General features: G+C 40.6%; 2 protein-coding genes across 3 annotated transcripts; both read left to right on the top strand.

Annotated features, from left to right (window-relative positions):
- Positions 1–1,535: 1,535 nt before the first annotated feature.
- Positions 1,536–8,491, top strand: naa50 (N-alpha-acetyltransferase 50, NatE catalytic subunit). 2 transcript variants are annotated; one of them, XM_079863652.1, is made up of 5 exons: positions 1,536–1,962; positions 5,774–5,910; positions 6,350–6,469; positions 6,694–6,760; positions 6,951–8,491. In XM_079863652.1, exons 1-5 carry the CDS (start codon positions 1,955–1,957, stop codon positions 7,126–7,128), a joined length of 510 nt encoding a protein of 169 aa, XP_079719778.1. In that variant the 5' UTR covers positions 1,536–1,954; the 3' UTR covers positions 7,129–8,491. The 2 variants fall into 2 exon arrangements, with proteins under 2 accessions (XP_079719778.1, XP_079719779.1); XM_079863653.1 differs by having other exon boundaries at positions 1,808–1,962; positions 5,777–5,910.
- A 299-nt stretch (positions 8,492–8,790) lies between these two features.
- Positions 8,791–18,350, top strand: usf3 (upstream transcription factor family member 3). Its single transcript, XM_079863238.1, has 7 exons — positions 8,791–8,909; positions 9,600–9,684; positions 9,789–9,853; positions 10,181–10,212; positions 10,341–10,423; positions 10,631–10,727; positions 10,919–18,350. Exons 3-7 carry the CDS (start codon positions 9,807–9,809, stop codon positions 17,758–17,760), a joined length of 7,101 nt encoding a protein of 2,366 aa, XP_079719364.1. The 5' UTR covers positions 8,791–8,909; positions 9,600–9,684; positions 9,789–9,806; the 3' UTR covers positions 17,761–18,350.
- Positions 18,351–18,486: the final 136 nt, after the last annotated feature.

Here is an 18,486-nt window from a genome sequence, read left to right as displayed (position 1 = left end):
TGAAAAGTCTAGGCTAATTCCTGAACATCCAAACAGTATAAGTCAACGTAATTCAACTAGATTTACTGTAACACTTAAGTATTACTTAAATATGAATGCTATTATGAGGTATTTGGTACATGATATTCTCACATTATCACTATTATATTCGTCTTATGTGAAATCTGGTTGTTAATTTATTACGTAGAGTGCGTTGCGAAGGTATTCACACCCCTTACATTTTTCCCCAAATTTAATGTTGCAGCCTTATGCTAAACTGCTTTAAATGAACTTTTTCCACATAAATCTACACTCAACACCACATAATGACAAAGCAAAAAACAGATTTGTGATACCTTTGCGAATTTATTAAAAATAAAAAACTGAAGTAATTACATGGCATAAGTAGCCTTTTCTGGGACACTTTAAATGTAGCTCATGAGCATTCCAGTTTCACTGGATCATCTGAGATGTTTCTACACTTCAACTGGATTTACACTTTGGCAATTTCATGAAAAGGCACACACTACACACCTGTCAATAAAAGGAGCAAAAACCAGGCCATGAGGTCAAACAAACAGCCTGTAGAGTTGGGGAAGACTACAAAAAAATCTGCTGCATTAAAAGTTCACAGAAGCATGGTGTCTCCACAATATTTAATGGAAGATGTTTCGAACAACCAGGACTCTTCCTAGAGCTGGCCTCCTGGTCAAACTGAGCAATCGATGGAGACAGGCCTGGGTTAGAGTGGTGACCAAGAAGCTGATGGTCACTCTGGTTGAGCTCCATGATGATATAAGATGGGAGAAACTTACAGAATGACGAACATCACTGCAACACCCAAACTCCATCGGTGACAGAATAGAGAAAGAAACCTTGGGAGCCAGTCGCACATTACAACACTTAGATTTGTCCACCTTTAAAGGTTTCGGTCTGTGACTATCCTGCAAAAAGAAACTGAAGTGCACGGTTAACCTTCATCTCCCTCATCTAAAGACATTTTAAACATAACACTAATCTAAAGTTGTTGATTTTTAAAGACTTTTGTGTCACAGTCCCAAACCCTTAACAATCCTGATGGCCGTCAATAGTGAAGGATATGCTCTTTCTTTGCATCCAGATGGTGTGGTTATGGCATCTAACACCAGGTCTAACAAGGCCATGCTAGTCAAACCTCGACCTCTTGGATGTATCCATACTTTTGAGGTAGTTTTCACCTAGTAATACTGTAATAAAAATTATTTTAAATGTAAAAGTCACCTTGACTAGAGTTCAAATATAAACAGTAAAATGTTTCCTTCAAGTTCTTTTTTTAACACATGATCTTATTAATGTGTGTATTTTTCCTATTCTTAATGTAATGAATCAACTGGGGAAGTATAATGGTGATATCTATTAGTTAGTTTTTTTTAACCATATTCACCTGGGGTGTCTTGCCTTAAGAAACATTTTATTTGGTCGATACATTATTTTCTTTGGATTAAAATAATAAGGCGGGACTTGTATTTTCAGGGCACAAAATTACCTAAACGTAATTTCCCGTTTTTCTGTTTCCTGTCGCTTGTTGTCAGTGGTGAAAGTTGACAGCAGCAGCCTCCCAGAACTAGCGTTGCCAAATCCTCTGTTTCGACTAGTCACTGATGTGAGATCGTAAGTGAATTTCCAACGATTAAACGCGTGCTCATATCCATCTACATTACATTAACTGTTATAGTAAATTAGGAATATTTCAAAACAACTATAAAATCGTTTAATTTGGTCCTTATCCTGATTTAAATTGTTTGCGGCGATTTATTCGCAAAGATCTGGCAACCCTCGGCCACAGCACAGAGGCAAATGCGGACTGCTTAGCTAGTGTGCTAGCAGCATACATGTGGAGGGGATCACATCCCAAACTCTGCCCAAATTCCCCTTTAGACTGCCAAATACCGCCAACTGCCCCTGTATCCCTCACAACAAACGTGTTTTCTTCAACATGAAAGGGTGAGTAAACAGCTAAGAAGAGTCTATTCATTTCAAGTAAAGTTTTCCCCTCTATTCTCTCTTTTTTCCAGTAGGGGGGCAGTGGAGTTGGTCTAATGCTAGCTGCTAGCTCTCTGCGCGCTTAATGTGGAGAAGAAATATTTGCGCCGCATTTTCACACCCAGCCTTTAGTCATTGCCTTACCTTTTTCACCAGTTGTCCGAAAACGCCTTAAAAATCCCTTATATAATCTAGCGTCAGATTTATCAAAATGCCAGTACAAATGGCACGAGTTAAGTCCGTGCCAAACTGGATCGTGTGTCGAATCTAAATCCGAAAATGTTGAGTCAGTCTTCAAGTTGCTATCTTGGTTAGCCAGCCACGCTTAAATATTCCTCTGAAATAAGCTCTCGTGGATCCTGAGGCCGTTAGTTTGACATTAAAGCTTGTTGTCATGTTGATTTCTTTCATATATGTGAATATTTTGATGTAAAAATTGAGAGATGTGACACACGTGATGGAGTGAGCTTAGCCACATAGCATATCCTCTTTGAAAATGACAGAACACGTTTAGAGGGTTTTAATCACTTAATGAAGGCTGTTACTTTAATTTTGGTGGATGAAATTATTGTAATAAATATATAATGTTGCGGCATGATAGTTTAACTTAAGTGATGCTTTGATCATGTATAAAGAAAATTAGTGACATTGCCTTTCTAATTCTCTTTAAATACTTTTTCATTTTAAGTGTCACTTTTTATTTTATTTTTACATGCACATCTTAAATACAGTGGTACCCCAACCCTGTTCTTGGAGGGCCTCCAACAGTAACTTACACACATATCTGACACACCCATTACAGGTCTCTGCTATGGAGCCGATGAGAATCAGGTGTGTTTGATTAGAAAAACATCCAAAAATGTGTATTTTTAAGGGAGCCTCCACGAACAAGGTTGACCATAGCTATAACAGTCCCAGATTATGTTTAGAAGGTGATTTGATAGTATTTGAATGAACTGTCATTCTTGCTTAGCGACAAAATGAGAGACTTTATCTTCACTCAAGCTTACTATTTGAAACCAGTGCACTTTTGATGTGATGTTTGGGAATCACAAGGTTTTGTTTTGTGATAGTAATGGTCATCCACCAGTATGAGGAAAACATGGACACTAAATATGGGTTACATATTTAGTATCCATGTTTTTCTCCTGTCACCTCATACTGGTCGTTCAAGTGGCAGCGCTAAGCATGTGACCAGCAGCTGTTGTGTTGGTGCTGGGCTTCAGCATGCTGCCTTCCTATAAATACCTGCTTTATACACTGCTGGTTTACAGTGATCATACATTGGCCCAATACATTTTGGTCAGACTTTAGTTTAGGGTCAAATTCTCACAATTAACTAACTATTACAGGAATAGTTCACTTAAAAATGAAATTTCTGTCATCATTTACTTACCTTCAAGTTGTTTCAAATCTGTTGAACACAAAAGAAGATATTTTGAAGAATGTCGGTAACCATACAGTTGATGGACCCCATTGACTTCCATAGTATTTTTTTTTTCCTACTATGGAAGTCAATGGGGTCCATCAACTGTCTGGTTACCGACATTCTTCAAAATATCATCTTTTGTGTTCAGCAGAAGAAAGAAATTCATACAGGTTTAAAACAACTTGAGGGTGAGTAAATGATGACATCATTTTCATTTTTAAGTGAACTATTTCTTTAAATATGACTTTTGCCTCAATAATTACTGCTTGTTAATAGTAAGGTTGTTAAGTTTAAGTATTGGGTAGAATTAAGGGATGTAGAATATCGTCATGCAGATTAAGGCATTAATATGAGCTTAATAAGTACTAATGAACAGCTAATATGCATGCTAATAAACAACTAGCTCATAGTGAGCATTGAACCCTAAACTAAAGTGTTGATTTTTGGTGGGTGCACTGTTTGGATGGCACCAATAAAAAAAAAAAAGTAAAAAGAGACACACTGATACTAAGGATGCTTTCACACTGGCAGTTTAGTTCGAAACGGGGCACGGTTCACATGAAAAATCGGTGACAGCTGTCATGTGGTTGTGCTGGAACTGTGGCGTGATTTGCATGAATGTGAAAGCAATTCGGACTGGGCTGAACATTCTATACTGTAAAAAAAAAAAAAATCGTAATAAATTAAAAATAAAACGCTAAATAAAACAAATCAGTCGCTTAAGGCATCAAAACATGATAGAGTATGCAAAGTTCATAATTTGAGATCTGTTGAAGATTTAACACTGTTATTGGTGTTTTACATTTTGGCTCAGTGGGTAGCACTGCTGCCTCATATTAAGAAGGTCCCCGGTTTGAACCCCGGCTGAGCCAGGAGTTCTTTCTGTGTGGAGTTTGCACGTTCTCCACGTGTCAGTGTGGGTTTCCTCCGGGTGCTTCAGTTTCCCCTCACAGTCCAAAGACATGCAGGTTATGTGGATTGGATATGCCAAATTGACTGTAGGAGCGTGTGTGTCCCTGGGTTGCATCAGGAAGGACATCCGGTGTAAAACCTGTGCCAAATCCAATGTGTGCGTGTGTGTGTGCGCGCGGATAATTCCCGATGAAGCAGACCTTGCGAATAAGCGGGATTAACACTAGGAAAAAATATATATTTGTGTTATAAATTTAAGTGAGAGTTACATGACAGAAAAGAAAATTTAAATGTTCTGTAATAATAGGTAAAATTATATACATATAGCTAGCTACTATTTGTGTGTGTGTATATATATATAGATATAGATAGGGTGGTCCTTATTTTTAAAGTCTCCAATTGTCATGCTCTTAACCCTTCAAATTGTTCCTTTATATAAGACAATACAGCATGCCAATTTTTATGGCAGTAACATAATAATTACTGGTAGCTCAATAGCTTTAAACTTTCTGAGATTTTGATGATTTTCCTAAAAACAGATCATTTGATTTGGTATTGTACCTGGCTAGTAAAATTCCCAAAAAATATATACCATATATTCCTAAATATGTATTTTAGATACATATCTCAGTTTACTTGTTGTAGAAACTAAATCCAAATTAATCCATCCATGACCCGGTTTAGCAGATTTACCTTTCCTGGTGGAATCAATACATATTTCTATTGATGATCACCTTGGTTATTGTTTGGGTTTAGAGCACATTTTTTGGTTTAAAAAATTACATTACGTTCCTTGAAATTGACCTGGAACTTTGGCCGAATCAAGCAGATTATCAGGAGGCACAGGCAACCATGCAATGAAAGTAGTCAATGATCACACCGAGAGAGGAGTGGCTCTGATTCAAGAATACAATGGCTATCTCACACACTCTGAAGAACAATTGCAGTTTCTCCTTCATGTGGTGGAAGATCTCTGCGAATCTATCCAGACTGCAAAAAGTCAACACTGGCTGCTGAGCATCAGAAATGAGGGATTGTTGAAAACTTTGTGCATTTTTTGAGATTGTTGTCGTTGTTATGTCAGTGTTGCTTTGATTTCAATAAAATGTAGTTCATTTGCAGCAACTTTTAATATTACTTGCATATCACAATACCGCCGCACAGCTTAACATAAGCAATCTTCCACATGATTGAGCTACCTCTAAATATCATTTTTTGTCAACATTTTTGCATATTTCTAATTTTTAAGTTAAAAGGAACAGTTTAAGAGGTTAAGACACTAACATTTTGCAAAAAAATAAAAAAATTGGACTTGATAAGGACCACCCTAATATATATATATATATGAGACTGAATGCTCTCCTGACATGTAGAGAAATGGAGTTAGTTTTTTTTGTGTACAGCTAGTTGACCATTCTGCTTTTGTTCTAGTAGCCGGATCGAGTTGGGGGACGTTACACCCCACAACATTAAACAGTTGAAGCGTCTGAACCAAGTGATCTTCCCTGTCAGCTACAATGACAAGTTCTACAAAGATGTTCTTGAAGTAGGAGAGCTCGCCAAGCTAGGTAAGAAACAAAGCTTCTGTGACTTCCTAATGATGCTTTTGTCATTGTATGTAAACTACTGTTCTAATGTTTATGGTTTGTAAGATTTTTATTGATTAAGATGTAATTATTGAAAGCGGTAATATTGTGAAATATTATTACAATTTAAAATGACTCTTTTCTATTTTAATATATTTTAAAATGAAATTTAGTCCTGTGATGTCAAAGCTGAATTTTCAGCATCATACTTAAGCCTGATAAATAAAAAGTTCAAATCAAAAGAATAACATTTATATGAAATAGAAGATTTTTGTAACATTTATAAATGTCTTTACTGCCACTTTTGATCAATTTAATGTGTCCTTGCTGACTAAAATGATTAATTTCTAAAATCGTATTGGCTTAAACTTTTAAACTGTATTGTAAATAGATTCCCGCTAACCATTTGAACCTTCTCCAGCGTATTTCAACGACATCGCAGTTGGTGCCGTGTGCTGTAGAGTGGATCACTCTCAGAACCAGAAGCGACTCTACATCATGACACTGGGTTGTCTAGCACCTTACCGCAGACTTGGCATAGGTAAGATTTGTTTTCTGACCGTTTTTAGATGCTTGTGTGTCCTCAGTTATTTCAAAGGGCATTCAGGAGTCAGATTCCCTGCGATTGAATGCATGGTTGCATAATCAGATTATTGTCTTTGAGCGATGCCTGACTTGTGTAATCCACTAGAGCAGTGATGTTTGAATTTTATTATTTGAACATTTTCCAGTTTCTGATATGTATCTTGCCATGTTTGTTTGAAGGAACAAAAATGCTGAACCATGTGTTGAACATTTGTGAGAAGGATGGCACTTTTGACAACATTTACCTGTGAGTCTGAAAACGGTCTTGTGCTTTATTTGTTGTGAAACATCCATCTGTGTCTCATTCATATAATGTTTAATGTTGATACTTGAGAGTAACTATGTAAAGTCTGCTGCAAAATGAATCACTGAATATGTAAAGAGTCTTCTACATACTAAAGTCACATGGTTTCGGTTTCTCTTTCATGTCTTCACAGTCATGTGCAGATCAGCAATGAGTCTGCAATTGACTTCTACCAGAAATTTGGCTTTGAGATCATTGAGACAAAAAAGAACTATTACAAGAGGATAGAGCCGGCAGATGCCCACGTTCTTCAGAAAAGCCTGCGCAGCCCATGTGCGCCCCCAGCAGGAGAGCTGCAGAAAGCCAACTAGGGGTCGAAGCGCAACACCACATTGGTTTCTTCCCCAAATGGAACTGTAACAGATGCCCCAGGGTTGACACACTCACCACTTTCTTCAGAGGACATTTTAGACAGAAAAAAATCAATGACGTATTTGCTGCATTTATTGTGCAAAAACTTTAGTCCCCCTTCAATTTTTTGTTTTTGTTTTCATCATTTAGAGTTGAAATTACATGGAGGTTTTCAAGCAGAATTCATAAGTGCTCCAAAAAGCTGCTGACTTCTTATTGATCTGACACGGTGAAGGTTGTTTTCAAAGCATACTGTTTGCATTTTTTTTTTTTTTTGGATTTGTTTAAGATAAGGGGACATCGCTTTGCTTGGACAAAACAATAGAACAAAAGAGGTAAAGTCTTTTTAAAATATGACTCGATACGCACCAGCTGGCAACCTTGGAGGGATTGTTTGAATCGTCTTAGGGGCACTTGGAATCCGCAGAACTCAATCACCCCGCCATCTGAGCCCTCGGACACGCGGCAAGGGGATCTGCAGGTAGCTGAGACCTCCTGTTTCACCATACAGGCAATATGCAATGTCGGAGGGTTGCATGTGATGCAATGTCTCCTTGTGATGTCAGCCGCCTCAGTCTGTGTTGAGGCTAACCCAGTGAGGAAATGGAGCGTAGAGCCCCCTCGAACAAGAGAGTGGTACTGTTTTAGTATGGAGGAGGTTAAGGGGAGTAAACTCCACTTGTTTGTGAATGTTTTGTTTTTCAGCCCATTATTTAATATCCCCATCTTTTTTCTTTCTTTTTTTAATTTGTGGATTGAGTCTGGGCTTTTTCTGGGGTTTACAGTGATGCTGCCCGTGAGATGTTACAGCTTCAGATAGCAAGATATGGCTTTTTATAGGCCTTGACGGTTGCATTGTTTATGGTGGATGTGGTTCTCAAATAATTTTTAATCCACCAGGACTTAAATTAGAGTTTAGTAGTTGTTGTTGTTGTTTTATTTGAAAGAAGTTTCATTTCCCCCCACTCATTACCTGCCTGACTGTTTCTAAATTTAAATCCCAGCTTCTCACTTGTTAACGCAGCAGAAATGAATCCTCCCACAATGCAACAGTTACATTTCAGTGATGTTCACTGACCACCACCTATTTCCCGTATACAATGTGGGAGTGTAAAAGGTTAGTTCTACAAGTTATTGTATAGGACTTACAGAACCAGATCCCAGGAAAAGCCTTGACTCAGTGCATGCCCAGGGAGACATGCCCTCTCCATTGTAGTAAAAGCATGTTTTTTGTTCCTCCTTTCTTTGGAAAATTTTATCTTTTTCTGGAGCTCTATATTGTATGACTTTTAAACCTCTAAATAAAAAAAAATACTATTTGCATTATTTTTCGTTTTTCATTATTTTTGTGGACAACTGGGCATAACATTAATATTAATCGTTATGCAATACACTAGTAAAAATACTTTTTTTAATTTTATTTTTTATAAAATAAAGCTTTATTTTATTTGACAAGGTTACAAAGTCCTCTATACTGGGGGACAATAACAACAAACATTCACCTCTCCTGCGTTGTGTGCTTTTTCCGATGACCTCATCAACAATACGCCCCTTCAGCACGGACTCGTGATCTGATTGGATGCAATCTCATTCGTCTTTACTGTGATTGGACAAAACGGAAATCCCGCCTCACTGTTTTGTGACTGGCAGTTTTATGCTAGGTAAGATATGGAGTAAATTGGTCAGGATCAACAAAGTTTTGACGAGGATATCGTCAGCTCAAAGAATGGACAAGCAATCGGTAGGTCCTTGACAGCTGACAGAACTGCTGACATGTTGTGTTAAACAGATTAGTGATGCAGGTAATAATCGAAAACCATGGTGATGTGTTAGCTGTCGTGTTAGCTCAATGCCAGTTAACCACTCAAGCTATCTTTGTACCTTAAGGGCGTGCAAAAGGAGACACTTAAAAGAGTTGTACCGTTATGTGTGTACAGTCAGCTATATTTCCATCAGTCTGTGTTTTATTTATTCAATCTATTCAGGCTTTGAGCTCAATACACATTGTTTAGGTTTCAAAGCTAACAAGCTAAGTCTGTTAGCCAAGTGTTAAAGAGCTTCACATGCTCGTGGTGACAGGCGAGTCAAACGGGCTTTCTTGTACTATATTTACATGTGTTAAAATTTAGATTTAATAACCAAGCTCAGTTGGCTGCAATCTGTTGTTTATGTCTGTATTGCTAACCTCTGACCTCAGTCAGATTCCTCCTTACTGCTTTGATGACATGCAAGTAAATACAATGTCCATTTCATTTCATGTAAATGCGTATAACCTTTCTACATATGTCTAAACTGTCAGTGAAACTTTGTACATAATATAGTGAACAAGAAGTTCATTGGCAATGCCTCACAATCCTGTAATAGTGTTTGATGTAAAGTTATGTCATAATTTAGTATTAAGAGCATTTATTTTCCCTCTTCTTTACTACAGTTTTTTATGGAGCACAGAGGTGCCTGGATCTATGGTCTTCAGCATTGAGCTCACACATACTTAGCTGCATGCTTAGTGCTGAAAGGTAATATTGCATTTACCTCCAACCACAGCATATCCCCTTACATATTATACTATGAGTTGCATCCTTTTCAAATAAGATTTTGTTTATGTGTTTTGGTATAACAGGCTGTACAGTGTGCCAGGATGCCGGAGATAGTACAGAATCAAACAAATAACCCAAAACCGCCACGGTACTGATCAATTCCTGCTTAAAGAGTATATTGAATGTCAAAGTAGTTCTGACTGAACCCAATTGTTCTTTCATTGAATTGATAATTTTTGGTCTATGTTTGTTTTATAGGTGACACTTTACAATAAGGTTCTATTTAATGTTTAAAATACTTAGATTTAATTATGCGTATGTATTTGCTAATTAATAAATTGTGTAATACAGTGTGTTTTTTTAATTTTTTTATTTGTATTATTAGCTAGGTAGAAGTGGGCTAATGTGGACTGTTATTTCTTATTTACTTGAGTTCAAGTTGTATACCATTTATTCATTTTCTGTGAAATGTTAGGCGGAAGAAAAACAAGGAGATTCATAATGCAGGTGAGAAAGTTTTATGGTAAAAAAGTATGAGTGCGAGTAACTGTTTTCAATCTTTGTTTTTAAAATGTAATAAATATTTTTATAAGTAATATTTTTGTATGCTATGCCTCGTTTCCCTAATACATCAGTGGAAAGACATCGTAAAGAGAAAATCAATGCTGGTATAAATCGGATTGGAGAGCTTTTGCCTTGCTCTCAGGCCTTGAAACAGGTAAACCCATGTAATAAAAGAGCAATTCCACGCAAAAAATGTCACATCCATAACGCCAACTAAATACCATTGCATTGTGTTGGTGTTATGGATGTGACAGTTTTGCGTGGAATTGCCCAAAAGTATAAACTAAGCACAATTTTAAAAGCTGTGTTTTTATTGTTCTTACAGAGTTCTCTGTCTGTAATATTTTGCTTTTCCTTATAGAGTAAAAATATGATTCTTGGAGAGGCTTTTCGTTACATCACTGATCTAAAGCGACAAAGTGATGAAATGCTGCTTAATGGAGGAGACAAAGTCCAAGGTGAGCCATGATCACAAAATGTAATTGTATAACTTGCTTGAATTTACATATGATGAATTAACATTTTACTTATTCCTTATGGGACATGGTTTTATTAAGACAAGTGTTGAATTAATTTCCTGCCAATGCATTCTTTGTAGGCTTTTGTGCAGTCATTCATTTTGATATCTATGTTAAATATGTCTCTGCAGCAGAGGAGATAAAGCGCTTACGGCACCAGGTGGAGGACCTACGCAAGGAAAGCGCTCATTATATTGAGCTCCTCAAAGCTAATGGCATTAATTTCCTTGATGACCCCACTATACACTGGAAAGGGAAGCAGCGCAGTGCAAAAGTAGCCAAAGTCACTCCGACGCACTTAATGTCAAAGGGAATAATCGTATACTCCAATGGCAACAACTGTCCAACAAGCAAAATCTCCATTCCACAAAATCCAGTTTCTCATCTTGATAAACAACCGGCAAATGCTGTAACAGTCCAACCATCATGTGATATTACATTAGGCACGGGCCAGACTGTTGGTATTATGAATGGAGCACCAGTCAACAAAGTTGTAGTCACTTCTGCATCTTCCCACATACCTGTAGCAACTATTATTCCTGCTGTATCCAAGTCATGTCTTACAGTTGTGGAACAATATTCTCCTCTGGCACCTACTACTCCATTAAACCCTCCTATGAATTATATTACTGTTCAAGGTTTATGTCCCCAGCCTGCTGTCAGCACCCCACTCCCTCCACAACTTCAACCAGATAACCCAACCCCCAGTCTCACTTCTGCTACCTGTCCGGCCACGCCTCTCAGACTTCAGCATATGCTTAACCTATCTTCTCTGCCTCAAGTTGTGATCAGTAACTCAGTGGTTCCTGTTGCTGCAGCCCCCACCATGCTCTCACAGAATTCTGAAATCCAATCTGTTAGCACTATATTACCAGCAAGCTCTACCCTTCTTAGAACCAGTCCAACTAGTAGCACACAGACTACATGGACAACACTACAACTGGCAGGAAATACAGTGCAACCTGTCTCCCAGGCACTCATCACAGATGGTGCCAGCATTTCACATAACCCTCAGCAACTTTCTGTATGTTCAGTGGGGACAAAACACCTTGATGAGCCCACTTCTATCCATTTGCAACCACAGGCTCCTGTTCAACTGCAAGCCCCAACTTCAACTTGCATTCCTGTTCAGCCATCTGGGCCAAGACCTCCTCAGATATATTCAGCGGTTGTGCCGTGCCCTCAGACAGCCATAGCACAACAGTCATCAATTTTATCGGTGCCAAGCATTGTATCCCAAGCTATAGTGGTCCATCAGCCATCTGTTGAAACACAGACAGCACAGTTGACCCATCCACAATCATCTGTTCGAGTGCAACCTGCATTATTACCAAAACCTCAACGCAGCTCTGCTCTAATGACCACCTGCAACCCCAACCGGCAATCTAAAACTCCAGTTCAGCCTGCTCTGCCATGCCAGCCTCATTCTCAACCGACAGTGGTGCCCCAAGCCCAGTCTGCCGTTGTGCCTCAACTGCATCTCAGTGTGGTGCCTCAAGCTCAGCCAATCATAAATCCACCAACTCAGCCTGCCCTTGTGCCTCAACCACAAGCTGCCACACTGCCAGTGTTACAGACGATGCAGTTATTGCAGGTGAATTCTGATGAAACACCAGTTGCTGTGACCTCCTCTCCTCCAAGTAACTCGCATGTTGTTATTCTGCAACAGGGAAGCTCATGTTCAGCACCACAAGTTCTGAGAGAAGATGTCACTAGTCAGACACCCTGCCAGCACATTGTCATTATTCAGACACCTACTATGACTCCTGCACCACAGAGTCATCACACTGCCATTGTGTCCGCTGCAACCCCGACTTTATCCAGTCAAACGACCACTTTGAACCCTACCTGTACAGCTAGCATGCAGCCTGCGGGGACAAAGCAGTTGGTACATATTCTTCCACGTCCCTCAACCCAATTGCAAGCACAAGCACCTCAGACTATCACTGTGAATGGACAAGTATATGTTTTGCAGCCTGCAAATTCACCAGAAAAGGGAGACTCTCAGTCTGGACAAAGTGTAACTCAGATCCTTCAGCCCACCTGTGAGGAACCCACGGCCAATGTTGCTATGAATTGTTTAGGTGCTCTAACTAGTCTTAGTCAGAGCATTTCAAAGGTTTCAAGTCAAAGCAATGTGCAGATATACACCATTACTCCACCTTCACTCAGTACTGTGCAACCTCTTCCAGCGTGTGCTTCAGAAGTCAGCACTGCTACTGAAACTTTTCTTTCTTCCTCTGTTCCTGTACCATCAACTGCTGCTGGCAGTGCAGTTAAAATTCTGCCAAAGAAAGGTTGTGGGACCTCTGGAAATCAAACCAGACAAAATTCAGTCAGGAGAACCAGACTGGTTAAACGAAAAGAGCCTAAACCTGGGCGAAGTTTGCGTAGACTTGCTGTCAAGAGTAAGGATTTTGTTGCAGATGATACTTGTTCTGAGTTATCAACTGCAACAACGGGTGTTAATTCTGTAAATTCTTCAAATAAAGATACGGTTAGTCATGATGCTAATACGCAGAGTACACCTGCCTCCGATAGTGTTATTTCCACCAGCAGTAGCCCAGCAATCGTTAGTATCAGTTCCTCCAGTGAAAAATCAGCAGACAGTTCTGTCACGGCTTCAGTGAAGGGATCCATTGTCAAATCCCCAGTTGCTGGTGGAGAAATTTTAAAGACTAAAGCAAAATCTATGGATGATGTCAGCATGCATAACAATGTAACAGTTAGCAGTGTATGTTCAGTAAGTTCCACTCAGGGTAACGTGGTCGTTTCTACAAATTGTGGCAGGATGAGTAAAGAAATCTTTACTCCAGATATTGGTCCCCGGCTTAACTGTTCAGCGGTTAGTGCTGATCTCTTATCACAGTGTAGCTCTGTGGATACTGTTGTAACTATGTCAGTTGCACCATCAAAAGTTCATGTTAACTCTTCATGCAGTGCGACATTTTGTAGTGAAACTACTGGTCAGAACAAGGCGAGTAGTAGTAATGTTTGCACCAGTAACGAAGGCAGATTAACAGAATCAAGACCCAGTTTTACAGAGAGTTCCACTCTGCTGACCACTGTAACCTCTATCCAAAACAATTCAAAAGTTAAATCTGTTAATTCGCACCCAGTACCAAGTCATATATCCACACTAAGTCAACCATTGGGCATCAGTACTAATTCAGTAGAGAGTGGGCCAACAGTTTCTATCATGCCAAGTCAGGCCATTTCACAAACACAAGATAAGTTTGCTAGAAGAGAAGAGTTGACCGACTCTCCTCAAATTCAGGCAACATTTAGTGTACCCTCAACGTCAACTCCTGGCTCAAACACCTCTATGTCCACTCAACCTGTTCAGCTTCCAGAAACTTCCAGGATTTCAGACCCTTTCAAGTCCCTAAAACGACCATCCTCAATGAATTTGTCAATGGCAACCAATAACCAAGGGAACTGTACAGACTTCAAGCTGCCTGAATCAAATATGAACACACAACCTGTCAAAGATGGACAGTCTGATGGCACCACAGTAAAGGCTGTGACAGAAGAAGGTGCGTTTGCTCAGAAAGTTCATCCACAACAAGTATGTACATTGGAAAATGATTCTTTTGAGCCTCCACTGGGAACTAATAGACAGACTGATTCACCTCTGGCAGGAGGCTCAGGCGGGAGAGGGTTTTCTGTTGCATCATTGCTTCCAGCAGGCCACAGCATCAGTGCCTCAAGTACATTTGGTGCATACACCTTCACTTCAGAGCAGGCAGAATTATTAGCAATGGCTGCAAGAGCCATATTTGAACAGGACAGTCCAGGCAAGAGGGCTGCTGGATGCAGTGTTGACAACCCAACAAGTACTGCTGCTACAGGGTGGGACCTTCCAAAAATGCAGCCAACTCCTTCTAACAAGGAGATTGTGACTGACCATCTGGTAAAACTGACAAAGCAGGCTGATTTGCCCATGTCAAAACCTTCATCTCAGGTCTCTACTCGAGGTCCTCCAGGTGAGCCTTTAGCAAGTAGCACTGCTGGCATCAGACTTCCTCAAAGCATAGCTTACTCGCAGTCTCAGCCTAGTTCTGTCACTAGCCTTAATGTTAATAACCTCATCAGACCAAGCTCCAACCAACCTTATCCAGGATCGCCCAATCTTGCACAGCAGGTCTCTGCTCCCTCGTCAGGAGTTGCTGCCGTTATGGTGTCTCAGTCTTCCTCACAAGTTCCCCAAACCTGTTCTGGCCCTGCTCAGCCTAATGAATATACACCTTTAAAGAATGCTCTGATGCGAACCCAAATTGGTGCTGGAATGGTTGAACGTCATCAGAAGGAAATGTCAAAAAGGTCTGCCCGAGATGACCTTGTTCTTCCAAATAAGCGTTCAAAACAGTGCCCAGCAGGGAATGTTGCAAGAGTAGACATCAAGGCTACAGATCACGTGCAAATGATGATTAATCAGATGCCCTCAAGTACTTCTGCAGTTATGCCAAGGAATCACTCTGATGGTGTTGGGGCTCTGTTTTCTGGTAATACATTCATGAGCACTGTGCTCCGTCCTACAGAAGGACACTGTTCTATTCAGGTGCCAACACATGAACAAACTCAGCCAAGTGTGGTGCACCTGCAGCAAGGACACATACAACATAATGCTCCACAGTCTGGACAGAACTTGGGCGGAAACCCCTACCTCAAACATCAACAACAGCAAGAACAAAGACACCTTTACCAGCTTCAGCATCACCTAACACAAACAGAATCTCAGATCCATGGCATTCATCAGAGGAACCTGCTGCAAGACCAGCATGTGCAAAAAAAGAGAGGAGTGGTACGTGGTGGGCAGACAGGACCAAATATTGGTTTGCAGAAGCAACATCATTTGGAAAAGAGTGGCGTGCAGCATCAGCAACAACAGCCTCCTCAGCAACACCAACAGCAACAGCAGCAGCAGCAGCATCCACAACAATCCCAGCAGCATCAACAACAGCAGCACCATCAACAGCAGCAATCACAGCAACAGCAGCAAAAGGCACAACAGATTCAACAGCAGCAACAATCACACCAACAACAGCAACAGATGCCACCACAGAACTCACATTCACGTCATCAGCATCTTCAGCAGCAGATTCAGCAGCAGCACTTTGGGGCTAGACAGGACAAAAACTGTGAGGCTCAACAGGCAGGTCAGAGGGCACATCAAAACAATCATTTGGGTCAGCAGGAGCGTCCACCTGGACAGGATCATGGGGCTATGCAAAGGCTAATGGGGTCTCGTTCAATGGAGCAGCAGTTGACCTCTCAGGCTAGCAATTCATCACGTCAGGAGCGACACCGTCTCTCTAGTTACTCAGCAGAGGCTCTGATAGGGAAGTCTCCTGCTACTGGTGAACAACGTATGGGTGTGCACCTGCAAGCACCTCGAAACAATGCACAGGACCAGTCAGAATTACGAGGCTATGTAGACTCGTCACGTAGTAAAGGTAACATTGCTCATAATTCTCAGAGCAGGCTACCACCTGATCATGCTAATACCACGGACACCCAAAGAATACCAGATTGTGGACCTTTCAAGGCTTTGGTTAGTGGGCATCAACTTAGTAACTTTGAAGTGCAAGTGTCTCGAAGTGGTGATATGTCCAGTAAGTCTGTACCTCAAATCCAGAGAGGTCCTCAGCAGCAAACAGGATTCAGAATGGGTACAGGGCCTACAGGGGATGTGCGTTCACGTGGGACATATTCAGGTCCACATCCTGTTGCTCAAGGCGTGCACATAGGAGCCGGACTGACAAGAGAACAAGAGGGATGTCACCAGAGCTTTATGCAAAGTCTTTTGGCACCTCATATTCCTGAACAAAATGTGCACCAAAGGGCAGCCCAGGGCTGTACCCCAGGGAGTATAGAATACAACTGTGTTCCCGGGACCTCTGCTGGAGAACTTCAGGTTAAATCTTCTAGTCCTAATTTGCACCCTGCACAGAAAGCTGCTCCCATACGTCTAGGGGACAACAACAAAGGCCATATTTCTCAGGTCAGTGCAAATTTGCATGGTCCACCTGTGAGAACAGGTCCACCCCATCCCCCAACACCACACAGCAGTTCAGACACAGGACGCACACAAGGCTCAACAAGGTCACTCTCTGTTAGTCAACGCCCCCATCATATTGGACCAGATCCACAAAGCACAAAGATTCGTCCGGGAGATCGACCTCGGTCAGGGAACTTGAGACCTGGAAATCCCTTTGAACCAGAAAGCTCTTTGCCTCTTCCATCAGGTGGAGGTGTGATACTTGGCCGTACTCAAACAGGAAGTGAAGCTAGACGAAGTAGCATTGTGCGCTTCATGGCAGATAGTGCACAGGTCAGCAGTGACAACAGTTTGGTGTCTGATCGCTGTGCTGTGTCTGATCTCACCCAGAACTTTGGCTTTCCTTTCATTGCTGAAGGAGGAATGAACCCACCACCTCCCATTAATGCCAATGCATCATTCATCCCACCGGTCACACAGCCCAGTGCCTCTCGTACCCCAGCCCTCCTTCCTGTGGAACCTCAGAACACTCTGCCTTCATTTTACCCCTCATATTCCCCTGCAGCTCATCCTAGCCTTCCAAGTGATATCCCTTTACAGTATTTCCCTAACCAGATGTTTACAAGTCCAAGCACTGACAAGAGCGGCAGTGCACCCCTCAACAATCGCTTCGGTTCTATTCTTTCTCCCCCTCGACCTGTGGGCTTTGCACAGGCTAGCTTCCCGCTTCTCACAGATATGCCAATGCCAATTACAAACTCTTCAGGCATCACACCTCATTTATCCAACTTCAACCTGACCTCTTTGTTCCCTGAAATTGCCACAGCAATGCCTCCGGATGGCTCCTCTATGCCAATGTCACCTTTATTGTCTCTTGCCAACACTACTTCCTCAGACTCAAATAAACAATCTAATCGCCCAGCCCACAACATCAGTCATATCCTAGGACATGATGGGACCTCTGCTGTTTAAGATTACAAAAATTAGAAACACTTTTGTGTTTTTCTGAGAATTTTATTGCCCTCACCTTGCCATAGATTTTGTAGTAGATGGCCATGGTGTAAAGGCTTTTAATTCCTCAAAGAAAAATAAAGCCTGGAATGTTCTCAGGTCCCAAGTCAGGATCACTCTGTGAGGAAAGTAAAATATTGCATTATGTCTGTTAGCCTTTAGTAGGTCTCCTTTGCTTGGGTTTTTTGCTGATAGTTTGGTCTGTCATGGTTCTACATGATGTATAACTTGTCTTTATTTTTCTTAAGAACAGCTCCCATTGTTTAATAGAAAAATTAATAATGTGTCTCTAAGTTTTTACACTGTAGCAACAATAATAATGTTACAGCAAAAAAGTTTATCATTTTGCATTTAATGCTACAGTAGATATATCTGAGCTGTTTTGTAAAATATCAGTTGTTTTTCAAATGTTTATAAATATTTTCCTTCTCCTGAAGAATAAAATTCTTCTCCTGCAGAATATCATTCCAGAAGAATTTTTGCTTATTTATGAAAATGGATGTGTGGTCTGTAGATATTTGTAAAAATGAAAAGCTATTAAAGTTTCTATCTAATCTAAGAAGTTGAAATGTGTTTTTTTTTTTTTTTTTTTTTGCATCTGATTGACTTTTGTGTCATTGATTTGGAGGTACTTTTTTTTTCCCCCAGATGTGTTTTAGCACGGTAAATCCACCAGATGTCAGTGCC

Source organism: Squalius cephalus (assembly GCF_949319135.1).
Source record: "Squalius cephalus genome assembly, chromosome: 25".
Classification (NCBI taxonomy): Eukaryota; Metazoa; Chordata; class Actinopteri; order Cypriniformes; family Leuciscidae; genus Squalius; species Squalius cephalus.
Note: the sequence above shows the minus strand (reverse complement) of the source record. Positions and strands in the feature narration are given on the sequence as shown.

Bases quoted from the DNA above. Each gene is read 5' to 3' on its own strand.
- usf3 (XM_079863238.1), top strand. From the start codon at position 9,807: ATGCCGGAGATAGTACAGAATCAAACAAATAACCCAAAACCGCCACG. The intron at 10,424-10,630 runs GTAAACCCATGT...TTTTCCTTATAG, and splicing joins GCTCTCAGGCCTTGAAACAG to AGTAAAAATATGATTCTTGG. The intron at 10,728-10,918 runs GTGAGCCATGAT...ATGTCTCTGCAG, and splicing joins TGGAGGAGACAAAGTCCAAG to CAGAGGAGATAAAGCGCTTA.
- naa50 (XM_079863652.1), top strand. The intron at 5,911-6,349 runs GTAAGAAACAAA...AACCTTCTCCAG, and splicing joins AGGAGAGCTCGCCAAGCTAG to CGTATTTCAACGACATCGCA. The intron at 6,761-6,950 runs GTGAGTCTGAAA...ATGTCTTCACAG, and splicing joins ACTTTTGACAACATTTACCT to TCATGTGCAGATCAGCAATG.